At 41.6% G+C, this 20,326-nt stretch overlaps 1 protein-coding gene across 1 annotated transcript; it reads left to right on the forward strand.

Moving 5' to 3' along the window:
• The first annotated feature begins 293 nt into the window (after positions 1–293).
• LOC128252531 (exocyst complex component 4) lies at positions 294–20,224 on the forward strand. Its single transcript, XM_052980313.1, is given in 18 exon segments — positions 294–582; positions 10,344–10,394; positions 10,474–10,537; positions 10,605–10,933; positions 11,975–12,046; positions 12,715–12,827; positions 12,891–13,053; positions 13,849–14,059; positions 16,299–16,387; positions 16,648–16,988; positions 17,049–17,100; positions 17,102–17,800; positions 17,867–17,991; positions 18,057–18,350; positions 18,414–18,815; positions 18,879–19,482; positions 19,542–19,748; positions 19,810–20,224. Coding segments are annotated over 18 exon segments (4,065 nt in total). The 5' UTR covers positions 294–510; the 3' UTR covers positions 19,987–20,224.
• The last annotated feature ends 102 nt before the right edge of the window (positions 20,225–20,326 follow it).

Below are 20,326 nucleotides of genomic sequence, written 5' to 3' on the forward strand. Positions count from 1 at the left end.
ATAACTCGTCCGTTTTGTAATGCGGACATTGTGGGAATCAATCTGGCCACGCTTTGTTCAACACCTTCCCAACTAACTGCCCTACGGCAACATTTCAACACTTGCTCCTCCTCCAACCGCTTGCTATCTCCATGGCAGCATCCCTGCGGGAGCGAGCGAGATAAGAGGGAGAAAGTGGGCAGATGGCCCACTTCACCGTTTCACTTTCCATCATTTTGTTTTGCTACCCATTTCGCGCGGCTTCGTTAGGACTCGGAAAAGTTCGGCTTTTCCGCCGGCGATGGCAGCTTTTCGCCCATGATAAGCCAGCTTCACAGTCGTCGCCTGGCTTTCGAACACTGCGCATCCAAGAAACGCGTTCCCGCCCGATTCGCTTCCGATTTCGATTTCGGTTTCCTTTTCCGAGTGCTGCTGTGCGCCTATTAGAATCCCGTTCGAGCCACGTTTGTGTGTCCCGCAGTTTCTTCGAGCCCATTTAAGAGCGAGCAAGCCAAGTGAAACCACCGAGTCATGTCGAAGCCGGGAACCCCAAAACACGGCGCCGGCTCATCTTCAGCGGCTGCTGCTCCCGAGAAGATAAGCGTAAGTTCCGACAGCTTACGCTTACCGTCAAGATTGCACCGAAGTCGGACAGTCTTTTGACAAGTGCATCTTGTCTGTTTTCGGATGCAGGGCGTTATGTTCCGTGTCGAGTGCCTTAATGCGCTTTTCTAGAATTCTCTCTGTGCGTATACGTAATATTCTATGCTGCATGTGCGATGGCTTTCGTCAACACCTCAAGTTTTTTCAAAATAGAGCAGATTATGTATTTATACATAAAGGGATTAAAAGAAAATAATTTAGGCTCATAAACCGATTTTAGTTTAATGTACATTTTTTGTTGTAGATTATGTATTTATACATAAAGGGATTAAAAGAAAATAATTTAGGCTCATAAACCGATTTTAGTTTAATGTACATTTTTTGTTGTTTTAACTATAAAATAGTAATTTTTGTGGAATAACCCGAACTTTTGTTGGCATAAGGTCGCGTTTTAATTGTATTTTTATTCTAATCGGACAATTTTTTAGTCGTGTTGGCTGAGCCTCTCACTTTCATGTAGAAGGTTTGTAAAGTCTCCCCCTTTTTTAAATTAAACGAAACGGTTTTTACTATTGTAATCGTTTTATTTTATGTCATTAATATAAAGTTTAACTGCTTTAAAAGGTTATCAAAAAACAGTATTTATTCTGCTTGTATATATTTTCTAAACTGTTTATTAAATGCAATATCACATACCACATCATCTACACAGTTTTCCAATATAGATAGGAACTGCAATTGGCCACAATTTGTGGGGTTATAGCAAGAAAATGCAATTTTTTCTCAATTAATCAAGCTGAAACCTACTAGCTAAGCCTAGCTCCACCGCGATCGAAAAGGAATATAGAATCATGTGCGGTTGGCTTGTGTGACCTCGAACTCCCCTCTGCGGTGGTGCTACCTTTTTCAGTTGGCAGCTATTCGCTTTTTTTTCTTGGCCCGTGTTGCCCAGTGAACTGGGCTCAAAGGGCATAGCATACTTTCTGACTTGCGCCTCATAAAAATTGCATAATTGTCGTCCTGCATGTGGTTGTTTGTGCGATTCTGTGGGTGACTCAACCATTAGCCTGAATGTTTCTTTTTACGTGCCATTTGCGGTCGCATCTGGCACACAATAATTACGTAGACCGGGCCAGAACGAATGTAGGTGCTTAGATGGGCAAAATTATGGTGTTCGTTCGTCCTAAATTACGTTCTATTTTCCTCTTTATTAGACTGCTAATTATATTGTAGAAAACTTGGTCCAGCCAATAAGAAATATTCTTCTTTGTATTCTTTAAGGTTAAAACAGTATCGTATTGGAAATATGTGGGGTGAAGGAAAATTATAAAACTAAAGGAAGACGAATGAAAATTATAAAACTTAAACCTTAATCTATTTAATATAATTAGCAAATATAATTGGATTTCAGTTTAAAATAATTAAAATTCACTCGGTTTAATATGTCTATATTGGTCGAACTTGAAATAAAGCTGTAAATAATAAATACAAATGAATTCCAATTCACATAGTAACATATTAAACAGGGGGTTAAATTAAACTGTTTAATATACTTTCTTTATTAAGAAATTTCGAAACAAAATCTCTGGCTTTGGATTTTTGTTCCTAACATCTTGGTACTTCCCCGCTTATATCTCTTAACTGGCTCATGATTTTCCCATTTTCCGTCTCCGCTGAGCTCATCAAATCCAGCCACAAAATGTGCTCTGATGCTTCGACCCAGACCCAGACCCAGACCACACAATGCACGCTGCTCGTCCTGGATTGCAATCCCATTCAAATATGCTGACTAAGGGGCTTTGCTTGGCATAAACCACGGCGATATATATTCTGCCTGATTCGCTTTGTTTCTCCGTTTTTTCACTGGGCTCGCTTATCCCTTCAGGCGGTGCCTGAATGCGATGGGATTTAATTAGGGAAAAGCATAATGGAGGGCCGGGCTGTCCATATAGGTCTATGCATTATACATGATTTGCTGCAGTCCCAGGTCCAACTTATTTCCAACGTTTTCTCCATTTTCTCTGGCGTTCAGCTGAATAATAAAATGGCAGCCCGCGGGGTTTCCATTTGCCGCCTTGGAGGAAACATTCCGTAATTTGTTCTGTCCCACACTGGCTCACTAGCTCACTTTCCTAGAGAAGAGGAGTCCCGTTCCGGCCAAGTTTATGTCCCGCACTCTCTGGAAAAACTCTCGTTCCCCCGGACAGCAAAGTTTATTCATCCTGCAAGTTTGCTTTCGCCGGAGCATCTGGCATGTCCCCTTTTTCTTTGTTTGGTGTCCCCTGGTCTCTAGAAAAAAACTTGTTGACTTCGCCGAAGGATATCGAAAAATATGCTTTCCTGTTAATATAATTGTATTTCGAATTGTATTTTTAATGAAATTCCCTGTTTCCTCAATGTGGAATAGGAATCTCGGTGATGACACTATTTTCGGCTCGATCCCGAAATAACTTTGCCATTGGCAAAGTGTCAAAGTTTTCAAGGCAAGGTTGCGCATACGCCCTGTTACCTCGTCGGCTCCGAAAACTGCGGCTGCGGGCACAAACTTAAACAATATTTAATTGGTGGCTTTTAGCACCGGCCTACATGCTAGCTTATTTGTTTGTGTCTATTAAAAATTTTCCCTCACAATGCGGTCCCGTTCGCCAGAAAAGTGGGCTGGAATTTTGTTTGCACAACTTTTCGCATCACTTGGGGGCTTTCGCTTTTGTGCTCTCTCCCTGAAAAGTTTTCCATAAATTCCAAACACTTTTAATGTACTGCGCGGCATTAAGCGCCGAGATTCCCACCGCCTTCGTAATGGGTTTCGCAGGCTGTTGGCCAAGTGTTGGGGCATGAAAATCGCATCAAGTATACGTCAAAGTTCAGACAAATTATGCCAAGAGTTGCCAAAAAGTGCCTGATTACTACCCACTAAGCTTGATTTTGTTTTATTTGCATTTATTCATATTAAGCAAATTCAGATTGCCTAGCGCCTTTTTGAAACAAAAAAGTTTAACTTGATCCCCGCTTCCTATCATGGTAATTAAGTACTAATACATTTAGTATTTTACGATAGTATACATTTTTAATTATTTTCCGATTTGCATTCCTCTCAAAATGCAGATGATGAACAAAGATAATTAAATTGTACACCATTATGTTTTTGTGTGCATTATCGAATTCAATTGGCAAATGCAGGCAGGAATCAAATACCATGTCAATTATGTGGCAGGCACAATGCACCTGCCAGATTTATATTGGGCAATTACTAATTGAAACATGCGGAATATTAATTGAGATTAATGTGACGTCAATAGAACGTGCTCGGAAATGTCATAAATGTGGCAGCCCCGAAGCCCACAGCCGATAATAAAATCTGCATTACCATTTCGTAAGCTGGTCGGGAAAATGGCAACAAAAACTGAAGCATCGATTGAATAAGCCGGACTACGAGTATATGGGCACTCCCAGCGGGGGCGTGGCAGGGGCGACGGATGACAGCACTTAACCAAATACGAATAAAATCCACAGCAGCATGGGGACTCTGAGGGATCCCCAAAGTGCTTTGGTGCAAGTGCGGTTATGAACCGAAATCCATTTACACTTGAACTCGCTTTCGGCCGAAATGAAGTGGCCAAGCTGAGCTGGGTGGCAAGTAGGCTTTAGGTCGGTCGGTCGGTCGGTCGGTCGGTCGATCCACAAACAACTTGGTTGGGATCTGTTTGTCAAGGCGGTCACGAGCCTTTAAATTACGAATGCAATAAATGTAGCCAAGGGAGAAGTCCCGCCGATTGAGTTAGGCGTGTCCGGCAAGGGAAATGCTGATTAGCGGAAAGGAAAAGGCGGCGGGGGGAAAACGGCTGCAGGATTGAGGGGCACTGTGGCCAGGATTCAATGGCCAGCACTTTGTTAAATAAACTTTCTGTTCGAGTGGCGGACACTTCTGCAGCAGACTTGCCACTCTAGAGCCCTCAGCTTGGGCCGGCATTGTTTTGCACCGATGTTTTGTGTTCCCCATCAAAGCTGATGAGCTGAGCGGTTGATTGTGACGAGAAAGATTGCGGGAGGATCAAAGATAAATGGTGACCCATTTCCACCTGGAACGGCATCCATTGGAGGTGTATACCTGCCGGGTAATTAAACAAGTACAAAGAAATTCAACTGAATGGACTGAGTGCGAAGTTTTGGCTATCCCATTTTCACAAACTTTTCGTTTTTTGTTGTAGCGATTGGCGAGCAACCGACCACCTGAATTTGGTTAGAAGTTCTGAAAGCAAACTTACTCGATTTCTTCATTACCATTCCAAATGGCTCAGCTGCTGTTTTCGATGTTTATTTTTAGTACTTTTAGTTAAATATAAAACGCAGAATCCAAATACTCAACAAAAAAAGGGTTTGAATAGGGATAAATTTAAAAAGCTATCTGAAAGTACAAATAAAATAAAAATGATTACAAACATTTTCCATTATCAATATAACCCGTTGCAAACCCAGTTAGGAATTTCCACAAAACAAAGCTGAAAACTCGTACAATTTGGCGAAAAACAGTATATCAGCAATCAAGCCGTCAACTGTGAAATCCATCAGCAATCCTGCAAACTCTCACGCAGGATGCTGATGGTTTATGATGAAACAGGGCTGCCGTGTGTAATGGGCACTTAGCTCGCTGCCACATGATTACGACATTATGGGGGAAATCGGGGTGAAATGGGATTGCGAGGAGGCACTGGGAACGGGATCCAGGCTGAGCGGAAAAAGTGAAAGCGCAGCCGGGAAAAGCTGGCGACGTCAACGAAATCGGGAAAATATGAGAGCGGGGGCCAAGAGCTGTGGCAACACGGAAAAACAGCAAGGAGGTCAATGAGTTGACACGTGCACAGCAACACACTCGACAGCAAAATGATGGCAAGCTGCAACTATGTCTTGGGGGCAATGCCTCATCTGTGGGTGGGTGTTGGTTGGGTGTCATCGCACCCTCGCCCCTGGAAACACAGCCCTGCCCCTTTTGTTGTCCTGTGGAGAGCAAGTGATACAGTTTTATGCATGTTTTCCAGGCATTCAGTCCTCGTTTTGGGTACACACACATGCAGATTCGCTTCTACGATACCCGAACTCATCTGCATCTGCATCTGCATATGCATCTGCCACCGATATCCAACAGATACCGGAGAAATGCTCGAAATGAAAACCAAACTTTGTGGACATGGAAATGCAATTCGTGTGTTGCTCTATTTTGTGGGTGACAAAGAAGGAGGTTGTTTGCCTGCAGGAGCACATATTTATGGAAAGACTTGATAGGAGCGTAGAAAATTTCTGGGAAATGTTGGGACAAAAAATACAAAATACTTTTTGAGTTGTGAAAACAACTTACAATAAAGTAAATTAATTTTTAAAATAAATATATATGAACTCGTATATTTCATGTATTTTTTTATCTTAAAGGCATTAAACAAATTTTAAATTTCCCTATTTCAAGAAACCAAAATTGATTAACAGAGGACAGTTGTCAATTGAAGCATTGACCCTAACTTTTTCCACCGCAAGTAAATTCCCATCAATGCTCTGAACATGTGTTTCCGTCACAGGAAAATCGAGTCAAAGACTATATAGTCGTAATTCTCAATTAAGTATTCAGATGCAGGCGAGCACATGGCTGCAAATTCGAGGCAGAACACAAACATTGACCCAATCGCAAGTCAATTAATGTGCGACGAGCGAGAAAGGTTGAAAATCGGCAGAAGGGCAGAACTAGACTTTTCAACATAAATCAACCGATTGAGCCAAATGACTTTTTAATTGACTGATGGCTCTGGCAATGGCAATAGCCACAAACAAGCGGCCAACTGACAGGGGGTTAAAAAGTTTCTGTGACGCAAAAAAAGAGTAAGCCATGTCGCTTTACAATTGAGTTTGGAAAAAGAAAATTCCTGAAATTGAGAGAAAACTTTACTGGACAGTATCTTTAAGTTGATCTCATCGTTTGGATTTTATGTTAGATAAAAAAGTTAATAGTTAAGCGTTTACCAACAAACTCAATCATAGTGCCAAGAAAAGTCAAGACATTTGTTCAATTTATTTCATATTAAATAAACATTGCTTGTGATTTACTATTTTACGACAAAGTGTAGCAAAACTACACAGAAAATATTCTTTGGTTCTTGTTATTAGATGTAAGTTCTTAGATGTAATTTTTCAGTTAAAAAGTGAGAACTTTAACTGTTTTAACAGCATTATAATTTTAATTTTGTTTTTAAACAAGAAAGGAAGGGAACTTAGGCAAGCCAAAGTTTTTATACCCTCGCAGCTATTCTATAAGTAAAATATTTTTTAAAAAATCTAAATCTGAAACATTTAAAGCATATGTTTAAAAACATTAAAGCTATGTTGAGTTTCACCTTAATTATTTGATCGTTTATATGTCAGATTTATGATATCGTTTTCCGATTTAAATAAAATTAAATGCGCAAATTTAAACTATATAGCCATTACTATGTCCAAAAGAATGAAAGAAAAAATGAAAAATTAGAGATTGTTATGGTCGTCCGTTCCGGCTCGTTTCGACTTATGTACTACCTTCACTGCGTTGCAAACATCTAACTGAATTTATATTACCCTCTGCAAGAGTATTTAAACAACATTTACCACATAAAATCGTTCGTACCTGATAGTGGTTAGACTCATATTTTCCCTCAGTGTACGTGCAGAAGCATTCGACTGTTAGTCAGAGCAAATTTCTGGCTGAGTCCAACCGCAAGACATCCATCATTCGTGATGTGAGCAAGGCCGACTGGCGAAGCACTCCGCCGGGGGAAAGGTGAATGAATGAGCATCGGCAGGTCGTGAAGTGCAGCCAGCCAAGCAGCCCGGCAGTCCGTCACAGCTGGCACACACCACACACCACACCCCACACCACGCACTCCCTCAATCAGACCCACTTTTCCCCTTCCATTTTCGCCTACAAAGTGTGTTTGTCGGTGTGTGCAATTTATTGGCAATTTCATTATTTATAAGCGATTTTCATGGCACCACCGGCTTGTATGCATTTATATTAATATTTGATCATTTCGATGGGAGGACAGGTGCACAAAAGGTTGGCTGAATGGACACACTTGCCTCAACGACAGTTTTCCTAACGACAGTTTTCCCATACAATTTCCTAGGTCTTGACACACTATTCCTCTTCTTTCCCCATCAATTGTCAACACTTTATAGCCGACATTCTTCGAGTGGAACTCAGCAGTAAATGAATCTCCCACGCCCCAAAGATAACACTTGTATGTGTATTTGTGGCTGTTCATTTTACACGGTCAGAAATTGATTAGAAATCAAACTTCTGTTGTTTTAGGTAATAAAATAAAGCCCAGGGGAACACCACTAATTTGGTAGATAGGATGAAATACTTTTCAGACATGATTTTGAGACTCACATCGTGAAGAATGAAGTAATGATATTCTATATGCTACAGCAAAGAGCATATAAGTAATTCTCCAGAAAGGTCAACAGTAGCCAAAACCTTCAAAGTCTGTTTATGTATGTTTTTACAGGGAATCTATTAAATTTAACTATTATACGCAAATTAAACATAAATTCGAAACATATTTTTAAATATTATATTTCAATCCGAATCAGTCAAGTGCGGAAAATATGTTTTGAACATATGTTTTGAAATGTTCAATTTGAAAAGAACTACCTAATATTTTAAGGTCAAACAAAAATCATTGTTAAAAACGATTAATACATAACATTTTGAAATTAATTTTATTAAAATTTTCGAGGAATGTCGCATTCGAAATTAGAGAATTACCCATATACCAAATGATTGTAATATTTTTCCCACTGTGTGCCCTTGTCCTTGGCAGATACAAGCTGACATCCAACCCAACACAACCCGCCCATTCACACTCAATTAATGCCAATTGATTTGTGACGGCAAGCACGCTGTTCGCTTGTTTGTTGTTTCCCTGCCATTATTCCGGTCGGCCCTATTTAAACTATCGCGAACAATCATTCTCAACCACTTTCCCGTCATCGCTGCAAATCGATGGCCTCGCGGGTCCAAGTGCGTTCTGGCTGATCCTGCATCCCGCATCCTGCAGCCTGGGTTTGCTTTGTGCGGCCAGATGACCTTGGGCCATTGGGCAAATTGCCTCCACCAGTCGGCAAATAATACGCTGCTGCATAAATAGCCAATTCGTCTGAATTATTTATGCACTTATTCTGAATGAAAACTTTTTATTGGCATGCCCGCAGGTAAATCTAGTCAAACTTATTCTGTCGCAAACGAAGGCGAACAAAGGCTGTGGCGAGCACTCGACAACTGCATTTACATAATACCCATTCCGCTTATTTATCTATTTACTGGCTTACACATAAGCCCGCGGTGGGAGGGGCATTCGGTTTATCCGAACAGACATTAAAGGGCTTAGGCAAATTCTTGGCCAGAAGAGGTTCTTGGCCTGCTGGTCTTTTGACACTTGTATAGTTTCGCTCAATTTCAATAAGTGTTCGATGGCTGTAAGGGCGTATTGTTTTGAGGGGCCCGAGTGTGCCTGTGTGGATAAGGATGCCCAGGATGGCGGACAAAGCACCGCAGAGGCTGCCGATGCTCCGGTCTCAATTTGAGGGGCTTTGCTGGTTTATTTGCTTTACGCTTAAATAAATTTCGAAATGGGCCTTGGCCAAAGAATAGCCGTCTGAAACTGATAGGCCAACACAATACACTGTTTCGTGCAATGTCCTGGATTTGCTCAAAATTGGAACTTCCCCAATCGATATCCTGCATTGATAACTTGAAATGGCAATTTTCTGAGGCGAACGAGTTCAGTTTCATGCCAATAAGCCTTAACTGTCAATTCTTTAAAAAATAAACCCATTTAAATCCAGCAAGTTGAAATAAATTAAGAATAGTAAACTATATACGTAAAGGTATCGGATTTTTCAATTGTATTATAGTTTGTACTATCACCAGTTTTTTATTCAATAACTGGCTCAATTTATAACCATTCACAATTTGAATAATCCGATTAGTCATAAAGATTTTCTGTGTCAGTCAAAGATTGCTAAATTGAAAACGTTATGGAACTAAATTAAATATAACAACGTGACCAAATATTTTCAAAAACTTAAATTCTGTTTGTCTTTAAATAAAAGGCTGTCCACTGCCTTTGGGGGCTTACAAAAAGTTTACAAAAATGTTGTAGGAAAACTCAAGCCACTTCGAACTTCCTGCATCAAAACAAATTTAGCCAATCGGACATCCAATTCAATTTAGAAATTTTCATCAAACAATTCCCAATTCTCCTTTTTTGTTGCAAAACTCAAACATTCAACAGTTTGGTGTGTTCAAGGATGCTCGTCGCTCTGGCATGTCCTTAAATTTTCCATTCCCGAATACCACTGCACGAATAGGTATATCAGTGCACACACAAATATTTATTATACCGGGGCGAGAAATGCAAATTCAAATTCTAAAAATTACACAAGGCAAGTCGAGCCTGGTCCCAGCATCCGAGGGCCATGGGCACGTGGCTGGGGGACATCATGAAGGACCTGCCAAAAGCAAACGCTCACAGAGTCAAATTCAGAGAAAAGCATTTCACATTTTGGTCATTTCATGCCCGTCATTTTTCACGCTTGAGTTTGTGTTTATGGCAACGTGAAAATGATTCTGCCGTTTACTTTGCCTGGCCAAAGTTTTGCCAGTTTTCAAGTTCTCCCCTAACAAATAACCGCATTCTAAGCACACACTTCAATTTATATTTTGATTATCGCTCTTGCAGAAATACAATATCAGCACCGAGAAATGCGGGGATCTGACTGTTATAGTGCAGGTGAGCACGGCTCCTCGGGACTCGACCTCGTCGAGAGCTGCTAACCTTATGCATGGTACAATATTTCCTTGTGATTTAGGGCGACCTGTCGCAGCAGGAGAAGCGAGCCGTATTCATCACGGTCCACGACCTGGGCTGCAACCGTAAGTACGCGACTCCCCGGAGAACTAATTGCCAGTCGACGTGGTAACTAATGGCGTCCGTCTCCAGACAATTCCTTCCAGGAGTTCGTGAGCAGCCCCTGCATGACGGAGATCAAGGAGCGCTCCTGCTTCATCCACGTGGATGTGCCCGGTCACGCGGACAACGCCGACGCCCTGGCCGACGGCTTCCCGTTCCCCTCGCTCCAGGCTCTGGGCGAGGACCTGGTCACCGTGCTGGACTACCTGCACGTCAAGTACGTGATTGGCCTGGGCGAGGGAGCGGGCGCCAATGTCCTGGCCCGCTTCGGACTGGCCCATCCCAGCCGGGCGCTGGGCCTCATCCTGATCAACGCCACGGGCAGTGCCGCCAGCGTGCTGCAGTCCTTTAAGAACAAGGTGAGTGCGATTGGAAGCGGTTCGTAAAATTAAAAGGGCTACCTTCAATCAGCTTAGGGCTCTTTCTAGTCTTCAGTTTAAGTTGCCTGCGGTCCGATTTGACTTCTTTCATTTAAGATATCCGTTACTCCTTAAGCTTGTCTTTTATTGGCAGAGGATTTTTATCAGCAAGCAACAAAAAAGTCTTTAAAAAGGCCCGATTTAAAACTGTATCTAAACTGAATCGTATTAGTATTGTGTATAGAATAGGAATAAAATAGGGTGAACAATATTACTCATACGCAGTGTTGCACGTTGCAAATGTATATTAAAACAACAAAAGAAGCATTCTTTGGCAAGCAAATTTGGATTTCCATTTGAGTTTTATTTAAAAACAAACAGATATGCCAATTCTCCGATTTTTCTCATTTCTACGGCATCGTTTGTCAATTTAAAAAAAATTTATAAAATAAAATAAATAATAAAAAATTTCTATATCTCGGAATATACTCAAATAAGTAGAAAACAGCAACGTTTCATTCATTTTTCCTGTTGTTCCGGAGGGAGCTACCTCCAAAGAAAACACTGAATGATTAGTTTTAATAAATGTGGCTTGAAAAAAGTGTGCAGATAGTATTTAAGAATAAGTATTAATTAAATAAAAAATAATACAGCTTCTATACTCTTAGTTCATTTATATACCGAAGAGTTTTAGACTGTATTCAAAGGCCTTATTTTTAAAATACTTCCGTTTTGTTTTGACACTTTTGTGGTATTAATTTGATACTCCTCCTATTGGTACATTTTTCATACCCAAAGGTTTAAAGTTAGTTTCTATGAAAATTGTTTGTGTATATGACAAAGTCATTCGATCCGGCTTTTTATTAAAAACTACCTTTAATACAGTTTTGCCATCTGTCAGAGTTTTTTTTAAACTTGTTTAATACTTTTAGAGTAGCTTATTAAAACGCTTGCTCACAAACTTTAGAATTTAGTCTACATTGGCAAAATTGGTTGCCATTGGACTACATTAATTAACATGCCGACCTTGTACCATTGCAGTTCATTAGCTGGAAAAGCGACGAGGTGGCCCAGTCGGCTGAGAGCTTTCTGATGTACCACAAGTTCGGACATGTAAGTAGTGGCAATCAGATGGGGAGGGACTCATCCTCGCCGAGCTAAAATGTGCCATTGGCTGTGCCGTGGAGTGCGTGTTGTCGTTGGTTTGGTCTCAGTGTTGTACTCACTTCACCTTCTGTTCTATTTTATGTTTGAACCTAACAACCACCCGCCGAATCGAACTCTGTTCGTCTGCGCTTTCAGGTTATGGAGGTAAACAGATCAAACGTGTCTTAAATAAGTCTCTTCCTAAGCCAATCCATCCGCATACCTCGCTCAATTGGTACTGCAGTGCTCGCTGAAATTCGAACTCCGACATAGTCTTAGGGCCTGTTTTGATGCATGTTTAAATGTTTATTTATTTATTTATACGTTAAATTTCTCGTTATTTTCTTCTAGAACTGGGTATGTACATAGTTTTTCCCCCCACTCATCCGGCAAGAAATTGGCCTAAAGCAGAACTGTGCAACCAAAATCGGAAAGAAATTTAATGATCCTCAATTTGCTTGGTTAAATATTTGTCATTTTGTTGTCCCTGCTTTGTAATGCTTGCATGAGTGCACTTCCCGTAGTCGATAGCTTAGTGTCGTAGATCGCTTTTACTTATGGACTGTTCGTCTCATGCCAATGTTCTGCTTACTGACACTGCACATAAAAACCCGGTGAACTACCGAACTTTACAGCAAATCGTGGGCGAGAATCCGGACAAGGATAAGATTGTAGCCGAGTATCAGAAGCGTCTGCACCGATCCCTAAACAGCAAGAACGTCGGTCTCTATGTCAAAGCATTTATGAAGTAAGTTAGCCAGCCCACACTTGAGTGCAACATTTTCTAATTATATGCACCTATGTAACACAGTCGCAAAGACCTCACGCTTAAAGGCTGCAAAGTGGACGTCATCCTTATCACAGGCATGCTGAGTCCCTATGCCTCAATGGTCGAGAAACTGCACCGCGATGTGGAGAAGGAAAGGGTTACTATACTGAAGATCGAGAGGGCTGGAGATGTTCTAGCTGATGCTGTAAGTATTGTCTTTTTGTCTTTATGTTTAATCAAGCAAACCCACCTCTAATCGAGCTAAATAACCGTCGTAACGATCGCTTTTTCTACGTACAAAATTTTTAATATCAAATTTTGTGAAATAAATAAATACTCTGCAGTCATAGTATTGTACAATTTAACGCAATGTTAATTATTAAGTGAGTCTAATTTTGGACATTTGAGGAATTTTTTTGTAGTTATTTATTTACTTACTTTTGTTAAAGTTTATTCAAAATTCTTTCTTACGCTACAAGTATCACACAATAATTGATATCCAAAGAATTTTCATATTTTTAACCCAAACATTAGTTAAATTTTCAAATTAATATGGCGTTTCTTCCACAGTTTTATTTAAATCAATTATAATATCTTTGCTGAATGTATGACTATTTCAGTCAAAAGTTTGCAACGCAGTAAAGGCGACATTTCGACCCTATGAAGTGTATATATTTACTAATAGAGCTGATATTGTCCGTCCTTCCGAACCAACTCAAATGAGTGTCTCATTTTTAAAGCTATTTTGAAAACGTTGTATTTCTAGCCACAAGAATTTAACTGTTTTTCAATTTATATGTAGTAAAATATATTCTAACAAATTATTAACAAATCATAAACAAAAATTCAGCGGAAAATCGACATAAATCAGCTTTATTGTTGATAAGTATAATTAATACATATATAAACTTTGGCTTGTCGAAGTTGTCTCATTTTCTTGCTATTTTGTGTTGCGTGGAACACCATGTGGATAGTCTTTTTGAAACCATTAACTTTGCAGCCCGGAAAGGTGGCCCAATCTATACTGCTGTTCTGCAAGGGACAGGGTCTGCTCACTTCGGTGGTGATGCCAGGAGTAGATCGCGGTCGAGCCTTCTCCACCGCCAGCTCTGGATCCTTCGAGGGCGCCAACGGATCGCGGCGCTTGTCGCGTGGCATCTCGATGGAGGACTACGACAAGCCCAACATCCGCCGACTCAGCATCATGAATAGTGAGTTGCCAAAGAAGGAGTAATCCCGACCACGACCACGTTCACTGCTTCAGCTACAGAATTGCACCTTCAGCGTTGGTAGATTAAGCATAATTGCGTATTTAAATTAATTATACTAGTGAAATACCTTTAGTCTGAGCATAACGTATTTGTGAACCCAGAGCCAAACAATCATCCCAAATGTAACCGCTTACTATAAGTCGAATAAGCGGAATTTTAAGCCAAATTTTAATTAGCAATCGCTTCCGGTCTTCAACAAGCAAAGGAAACAAACGCAAAAACGCATTGTCCATGCGATTGGAAGTCAGGCACACTAAGAAAATGACACGTATTTATACTGTGTATTTAGGTTTAGTCTTATGTACCCCAAAAATCCCACCTGTGCAACTATAACGACAGCCAAGCATTCATATCCAAATCTTCCAATCGAACGAACTTAGTCACAAATGCTAAAAGTGAACTATAAGCAAGCAATCATCTATGTAATACCTCCGAATAGTAAACTGTACCTAAACAAGTAGAAACAAATGCGAAGTTCTCCCAAATGTGACTCCCTACACTACTATTCTTTCTACAATTTTGTATAATTATTTGAACTGTCTCAAATGTTGCTGTTTTAGTGAAGAACCCATATACAAAGTTTGACTAGTGTAAGTTGAAAGCACCACAACAAAAGATGCTAAAAAAATGTATTTATACCAGACAAAGGTACACGAATTACATATGATATGTGTAAAAAATCAAAAACAAAAGCAATTCGAAATCCAAACATTTTAATGCAATGTTCTTGTCATACGTTTTTTGAAGCGAATATTACAATTATTTTATCGCATTGGCTTTAGCTTAACATTTAGTGAAGACAATTAAGTCGACCAAGCACTCAGATAAGTAGATGCAACTACAACGTTACACAATAAAGTTAAAAGAAAAATTCTATTTTAGACTGTGTTTAATTTTTTTGAATTTACTATTGGCCTTGCAAAGAAGCGTAATATGTCGGCATTTTAAGTCAAAATATTTCGAACTTAATGGGATGAAGTGTGTAAAAATAAAACAAACACAAACACATAAACACAATTTATGGTTTAATTTTTAAGGAAAAACTAAACACGTTTCTAAAAAGATTGTAATTCTAAGTTTTTTGTTTTAGGAGCAATTTTGGTAGCATTTTCTTAAGATTTCTTTTTTAATGAATCGCGTTGAATCGCGGATAATTTTTTGAAATTTTGGTGAGGAAAGCAAAAGAACAAAATAACGACCAAAATCGATTGAGAAATCGATTTGGGTAAGAACCGTTACCTTAGGTTACCCCAATCGCACAAAAGCCCAAAAACACATAAGCGCAAAAGCTTAAAACCACATTACCGCAAAAGTTCTAAACAACAATAGCCCAAAACTACTGACCAAAACTGAAAAAGCGCTAAGGTCCATATCCACAAATCCGAAAAAGCCCATTAACACAAAAACTTAAAAGCGGAAAAGCTTAGTGCCATGTAACCACGGAACAGCTAGAACCGCTCAAAAGCCAAGAAACAAAAAAACCCAAAAGGCGCAGCATTCCCAACATCACAAACAAAATGTAACCCAAAAAAAATGGATCCCGATGAACTAAGATTTCTTAAAACTTACATCCACGGTTACTGCGATTCTTAAGAAATCGATTTCCATTGAGTATTTTCAATTCGCGATACTTTTTTTATTATTTTCACAACGAATGAAAAGCCTGTATGCATTTTTATAGCAACTTATAGAAAAGTCTTTTTACATCAAATACTGTAGTTTTACAATTTAGAGCAAAATTTTTTTATGAAGAATAATTCTGCTTACTATTATACGCTGTTGTTTTTATTTGTTTTTTGCTCAAAGTAAACATTTTTTCGAAAATCCGGGTTCAGTGTGCAGAATTTTTTTTTGCATGGCCGTAGAACGATTTTTTAAATTTTTAAAAGAGTTCTAAAGCCTTTTTATTTTATAGGAGGGTTTTAAAAAGCCTACATGTTTTATAGCAAAATATCCAACTTTGAAAATCGATAACCAAAGATCCCATCCCTACGAATTTGTCCATCTGCTTTGTAATCGATAGTTTGACTGGTCTATAGTGACTTGTATATTTCGACGCTACGGTCACACTGGTGCTTAAGTGCTTTTTTTAACAACAAATTTACAAGCGATTGCGAGAATATAATGTTGATACTGAGCTAACCTGTGCCCCGCCTCCGCCCCGTCGCCCATCAACCAGCCAAGCACATCTTCGCCTTCAACAGCGTCTACATGGACGCCCCCCCGCCCACGAAGCCTCCGAGGGGAGTGAAGTACGGCAAGGATGAGGTAAATTTCTTCAAGCCTTCGCTGAAAATGGTGTTCGAGTCGCACTTCAATCTTTCCACACAATAAACTCACCTGGAACATCCACCTGGTCGTGTTTTGTTTGCTAACTAATTGGTTTTCGGGCCGCCGCCTGAGCTGCGGGTCCAAAGTTGATGACGACACCTGGTTGTTGTTGTTGCCGCACGCCCTCTTTTTTTTTTAGCGATGTTTTTCTCTTAGATTAAAAATGAGTAATAGCTGTGGCCGGCTTGCTTTTGCAGTCCGCAGGATGTGGTTTTCTGGTCAACGTCATCAAGTCCCTGGGATTCAGCGAGACCACAGAGGAGCGCCAGAAGGAGAAGCAGAAGATCGAGCAGGAGTTCAAGCGCTCGGACCTGCGGCTGAACGAATTGGTGTCGCGCCACGACCAGCAGCTTACCCAGGTGCTGCCCCTGTTCAGCCAGGTGTCCTCGGAGGTGACGGCCAGCCGGGAGCGGATCCATGCCGTCAAGGAAAACCTCGGGGTCTGCAAGCGGCTGCTCCAGTGCCGGCGCGATGAGCTCAGGAAGATGTGGACGGACGCAGTGCAGCACAAGTACGTGCTGGAGATGCTGGAGCAAATGTAAGCGCCTTTCCCTTTGTCGTCCATTGAAGCCGCATTAACTTCCCAATACCTTCCCAGTCAGGAACTGCGCAAAGTGCCTCAGCGGGTGGTGGGCTACACCGCCAAGCGGACAGTATCTGCATGCCAGCAAGGCCTTGACCGATGCCCTGGCCACTCTCAATGGACCACTGCAGGCCGTGGAGGGCTTGTCCGACCTGCGGACAGACCTGCAAACCCGTCGCCAGCAGCTCTATCAGCGGCTGCACGAGGAACTGGTCACCCAGGTGTACACTAACTCTGCCAACGAGGCCCTCTCCTCGTTCCAGCGCAGCAACTCCAGCCGTTTGAATTCCAGTTTCACCAGGGGAATAGGAGCCCGCCGCTCCACGGATCGCATCGAGGCCAATGCTCGAGTGCGCAAAGCGCTGGCCGAAATTACCCAGAACTTTGATTTGGACAAGGCCGAGGTCATTGAAGACGCTGATCTCATTTACCCAGAGCTGAGCATGAGCTACTTCGTTGCCATCATTGTGGAGTCGTTCGGAATGCTGCACAAGGTGCCCGACTCGCTGGAGACGCTGCGCGTCCAGATCCAAACAGAGCTACTCAACGTGGTGCGGCACACAACGCATCAACTGTCTCTAAGTGGAGTCACTGCGGAGGGTAATCCGCTCCTCACACTTTTGGAGATCATATTCAAGCAGTTCAAAGCCATCGCCAAGACGCATACTTTGCTGCTAAAGAACTACTTGTCGGTGGGCCAGAAGTACTCGGTGGTTGGGCCCCAACCCTACGACCTCACGGACTTCTGGGCCCAAGCGCAGTCAGTGGTTAGTGTTCAAAATACTAGCTCTACTGACTTCATTTCTGATTGAGCACCCTATTAATAATTTTAGTTTCAACTGCTGCTCACCGACTATTTGGATATACAAAATGCTGCCTCGGATGAAAGTGCCCAGACGGGCTTCTCAGAGCCCACCAGCAACATAAATTCCTATTTCTTAAGGCGCAAGGTGGCAAGGTAAGCCACTCAATCAACGGGGCAGCTTATTCTCAATTATTAACTATCATTCTGTTACTTACTAGCACTAAGCGCTCAATGTTCAAGTTCGATAAGTCCTCGCATGTTGGCAGTAGCGGCAATAGTGACTCCTTTAAGGAGCATCGTCGCAATGCTTCGGATGCTTCCGTGGAAGATAATCTGGGCGCCCAACTCGGAGGCAGCGGAAAGGGCTCAACTAGCGGCCTATTTCCCCACGAAAAGAAGCAGCGGGAGAAGTTGTTGATCTGTACGCCTGATCAAAATATCATAACCAAAGTGTATCTACCTCTAATGGGATATATCAAGGAGATAGAAAACTTTATGAAGTGCAAGCCAGGGTGAGTTAGTTCGTGGTAGTAGCTCATACGGTTATATGTTCTGACATGATCTCGCATTTCCAGTCAACCCTGCAGTCTACATGACTTTTTAGACAACTACATTAAGGACACATTCCTATCCAAGGGCCACAATCGCAACCTGCAGCTGACCATAGAGTCGTTGTCAAAGAATCAAGATGCGTGGCGCACTATTATAAGTCCTGAGGAAATAAAAGCACTAAACCTGAGCAGACCTTTGCTGCAGTCCACTGTGATGGTCGAACGGAGGCTTATGGAAACTAAGAGCCTTATCCAAGACCTGCCCTGCTACTCTGAAGACCTGCTTAAAATGGTGTGTGCTCTGCTGAAGGCCTATCGAGAGATTTGCCAGGCAGCCTATCGGGGAATCGTGCAGCCGGATTCCGAGGACAAGAGGATTTACAGTGTGGCCTGGCTAAAAGATGAAGATATCAGCAGATTTTTAAAGTAAGTGTCGGATTATAAGAGTAAACACGTGGAATTCAAAATTACTTACTGCTTATATTTTAGAACGCTTCCCAACTGGACGGACTTGAAGACCTCCAGTCAGAAATCGCGTCATAACCGGAAGCTCCATCGAGGAAGCTTTGAGCCGTCGGAGGAGGAAAGTCCGTTGCAGGTGCAGCAGCGCAACATTCGCGAGGCCGAAATGCTGACCAGTAATTTGGGTGAGGGTGGCATAACCCAGCAAGAGATTTTGGTCGAGATCAGCGTGCTTAAGGAGCTGGCAATACTTCAGGAAAGCATGGAGTGGTTCTCATGCCGCGTCTCTGAGTTTGCCAACGACTTGCGCCGGCCGATGATAAACGGACTAAACTCTGTCGCCGCTGAGTGCAGCGCCGACATCGCCGTTAAGGATGGCACAATTAAAGTCATGACTAACCTGGCGTTGGAGTTCGATGAGCTGGCGAACACCTGTCTGCTGGTCTTGCATCTAGAGGTGCGCGTTCAGTGCTTCCACTACCTACGCTCGAAGTCGAGTGTGAGAACCAACAGCTATGTGGGTTCTAAGGATGACATCCTGGAGCCAGACCGTCAGGTGCAATTGTTGACCAAGCGGCTGTCGGAAATGGATGAGGCGTTTAGTGCCACTCTCCATCCAAGAAAGACCAGGGTAAGCTGCATATTTTATACATTTTTACCCCAGATTTTACTAACACTATTATCCTGCAGTACATTTTCGAGGGTCTAGCTCACTTGGCATCGCGCATTCTCATTCAGGCCTCAAATTATCTGGAGCACATCGACCAAATAACAGTCCAGCGCATGTGCAGGAATTCGATCGCACTTCAGCAGACGCTGAGTAACATAACCGCATCCAGGGAGGTGGCGTTGGATCAGGCCAAGCACTTCTATGAGCTGCTTTGCATGGAGCCGGATGTAAGAAAGATTGCTTTATTCTTTATAATTTTATTCAATAATGCTTTCCACTTCCCCATAGGAAATACTCAACGCATTGCTGGAAAGGGGCACACAGTTCTCAGAGATGCAGTTGCTCAATGCCCTGCAATTGTCGTGCAAGTCCTTCGGCATAACAGACGCCAATCTCTTGGCTTCCTATCAGCAAAAGCTTTCGGACATACTGGGCGCCAAGCCCTCCAAAGGTGTTGTTGTGTAATTATCGTTACAACCTGCGGAGTAACCAATTTTAATACCCATTCGTTTGTGTACATCGGCATTAGGTGTAAGTGCAAAATGTGTGTGTTAGTGTTAAGCTCAAAATGATTATGAACGTTCTAAACATGTTTGGCGGAGCACTTGGTGTTGCGGTGTAGTCGTTTATACAGATACATATTCTAAAGTTCATTAACAGTACTTTAATGGCTTATACACAATAAATGAGAATTTAACAACGATTTTTTGATTTCATAATTTTAATAGTTAACATATGACCAAGTCGTACTGGTTTTTCCTTTATTGATTTTTATCCGAGTATTTTATTGAAGATTTTCACAATT

The sequence above is a fragment of the Drosophila gunungcola genome, chromosome 3R, assembly GCF_025200985.1.
Source record: "Drosophila gunungcola strain Sukarami chromosome 3R, Dgunungcola_SK_2, whole genome shotgun sequence".
NCBI classification, from domain to species: Eukaryota; Metazoa; Arthropoda; class Insecta; order Diptera; family Drosophilidae; genus Drosophila; species Drosophila gunungcola.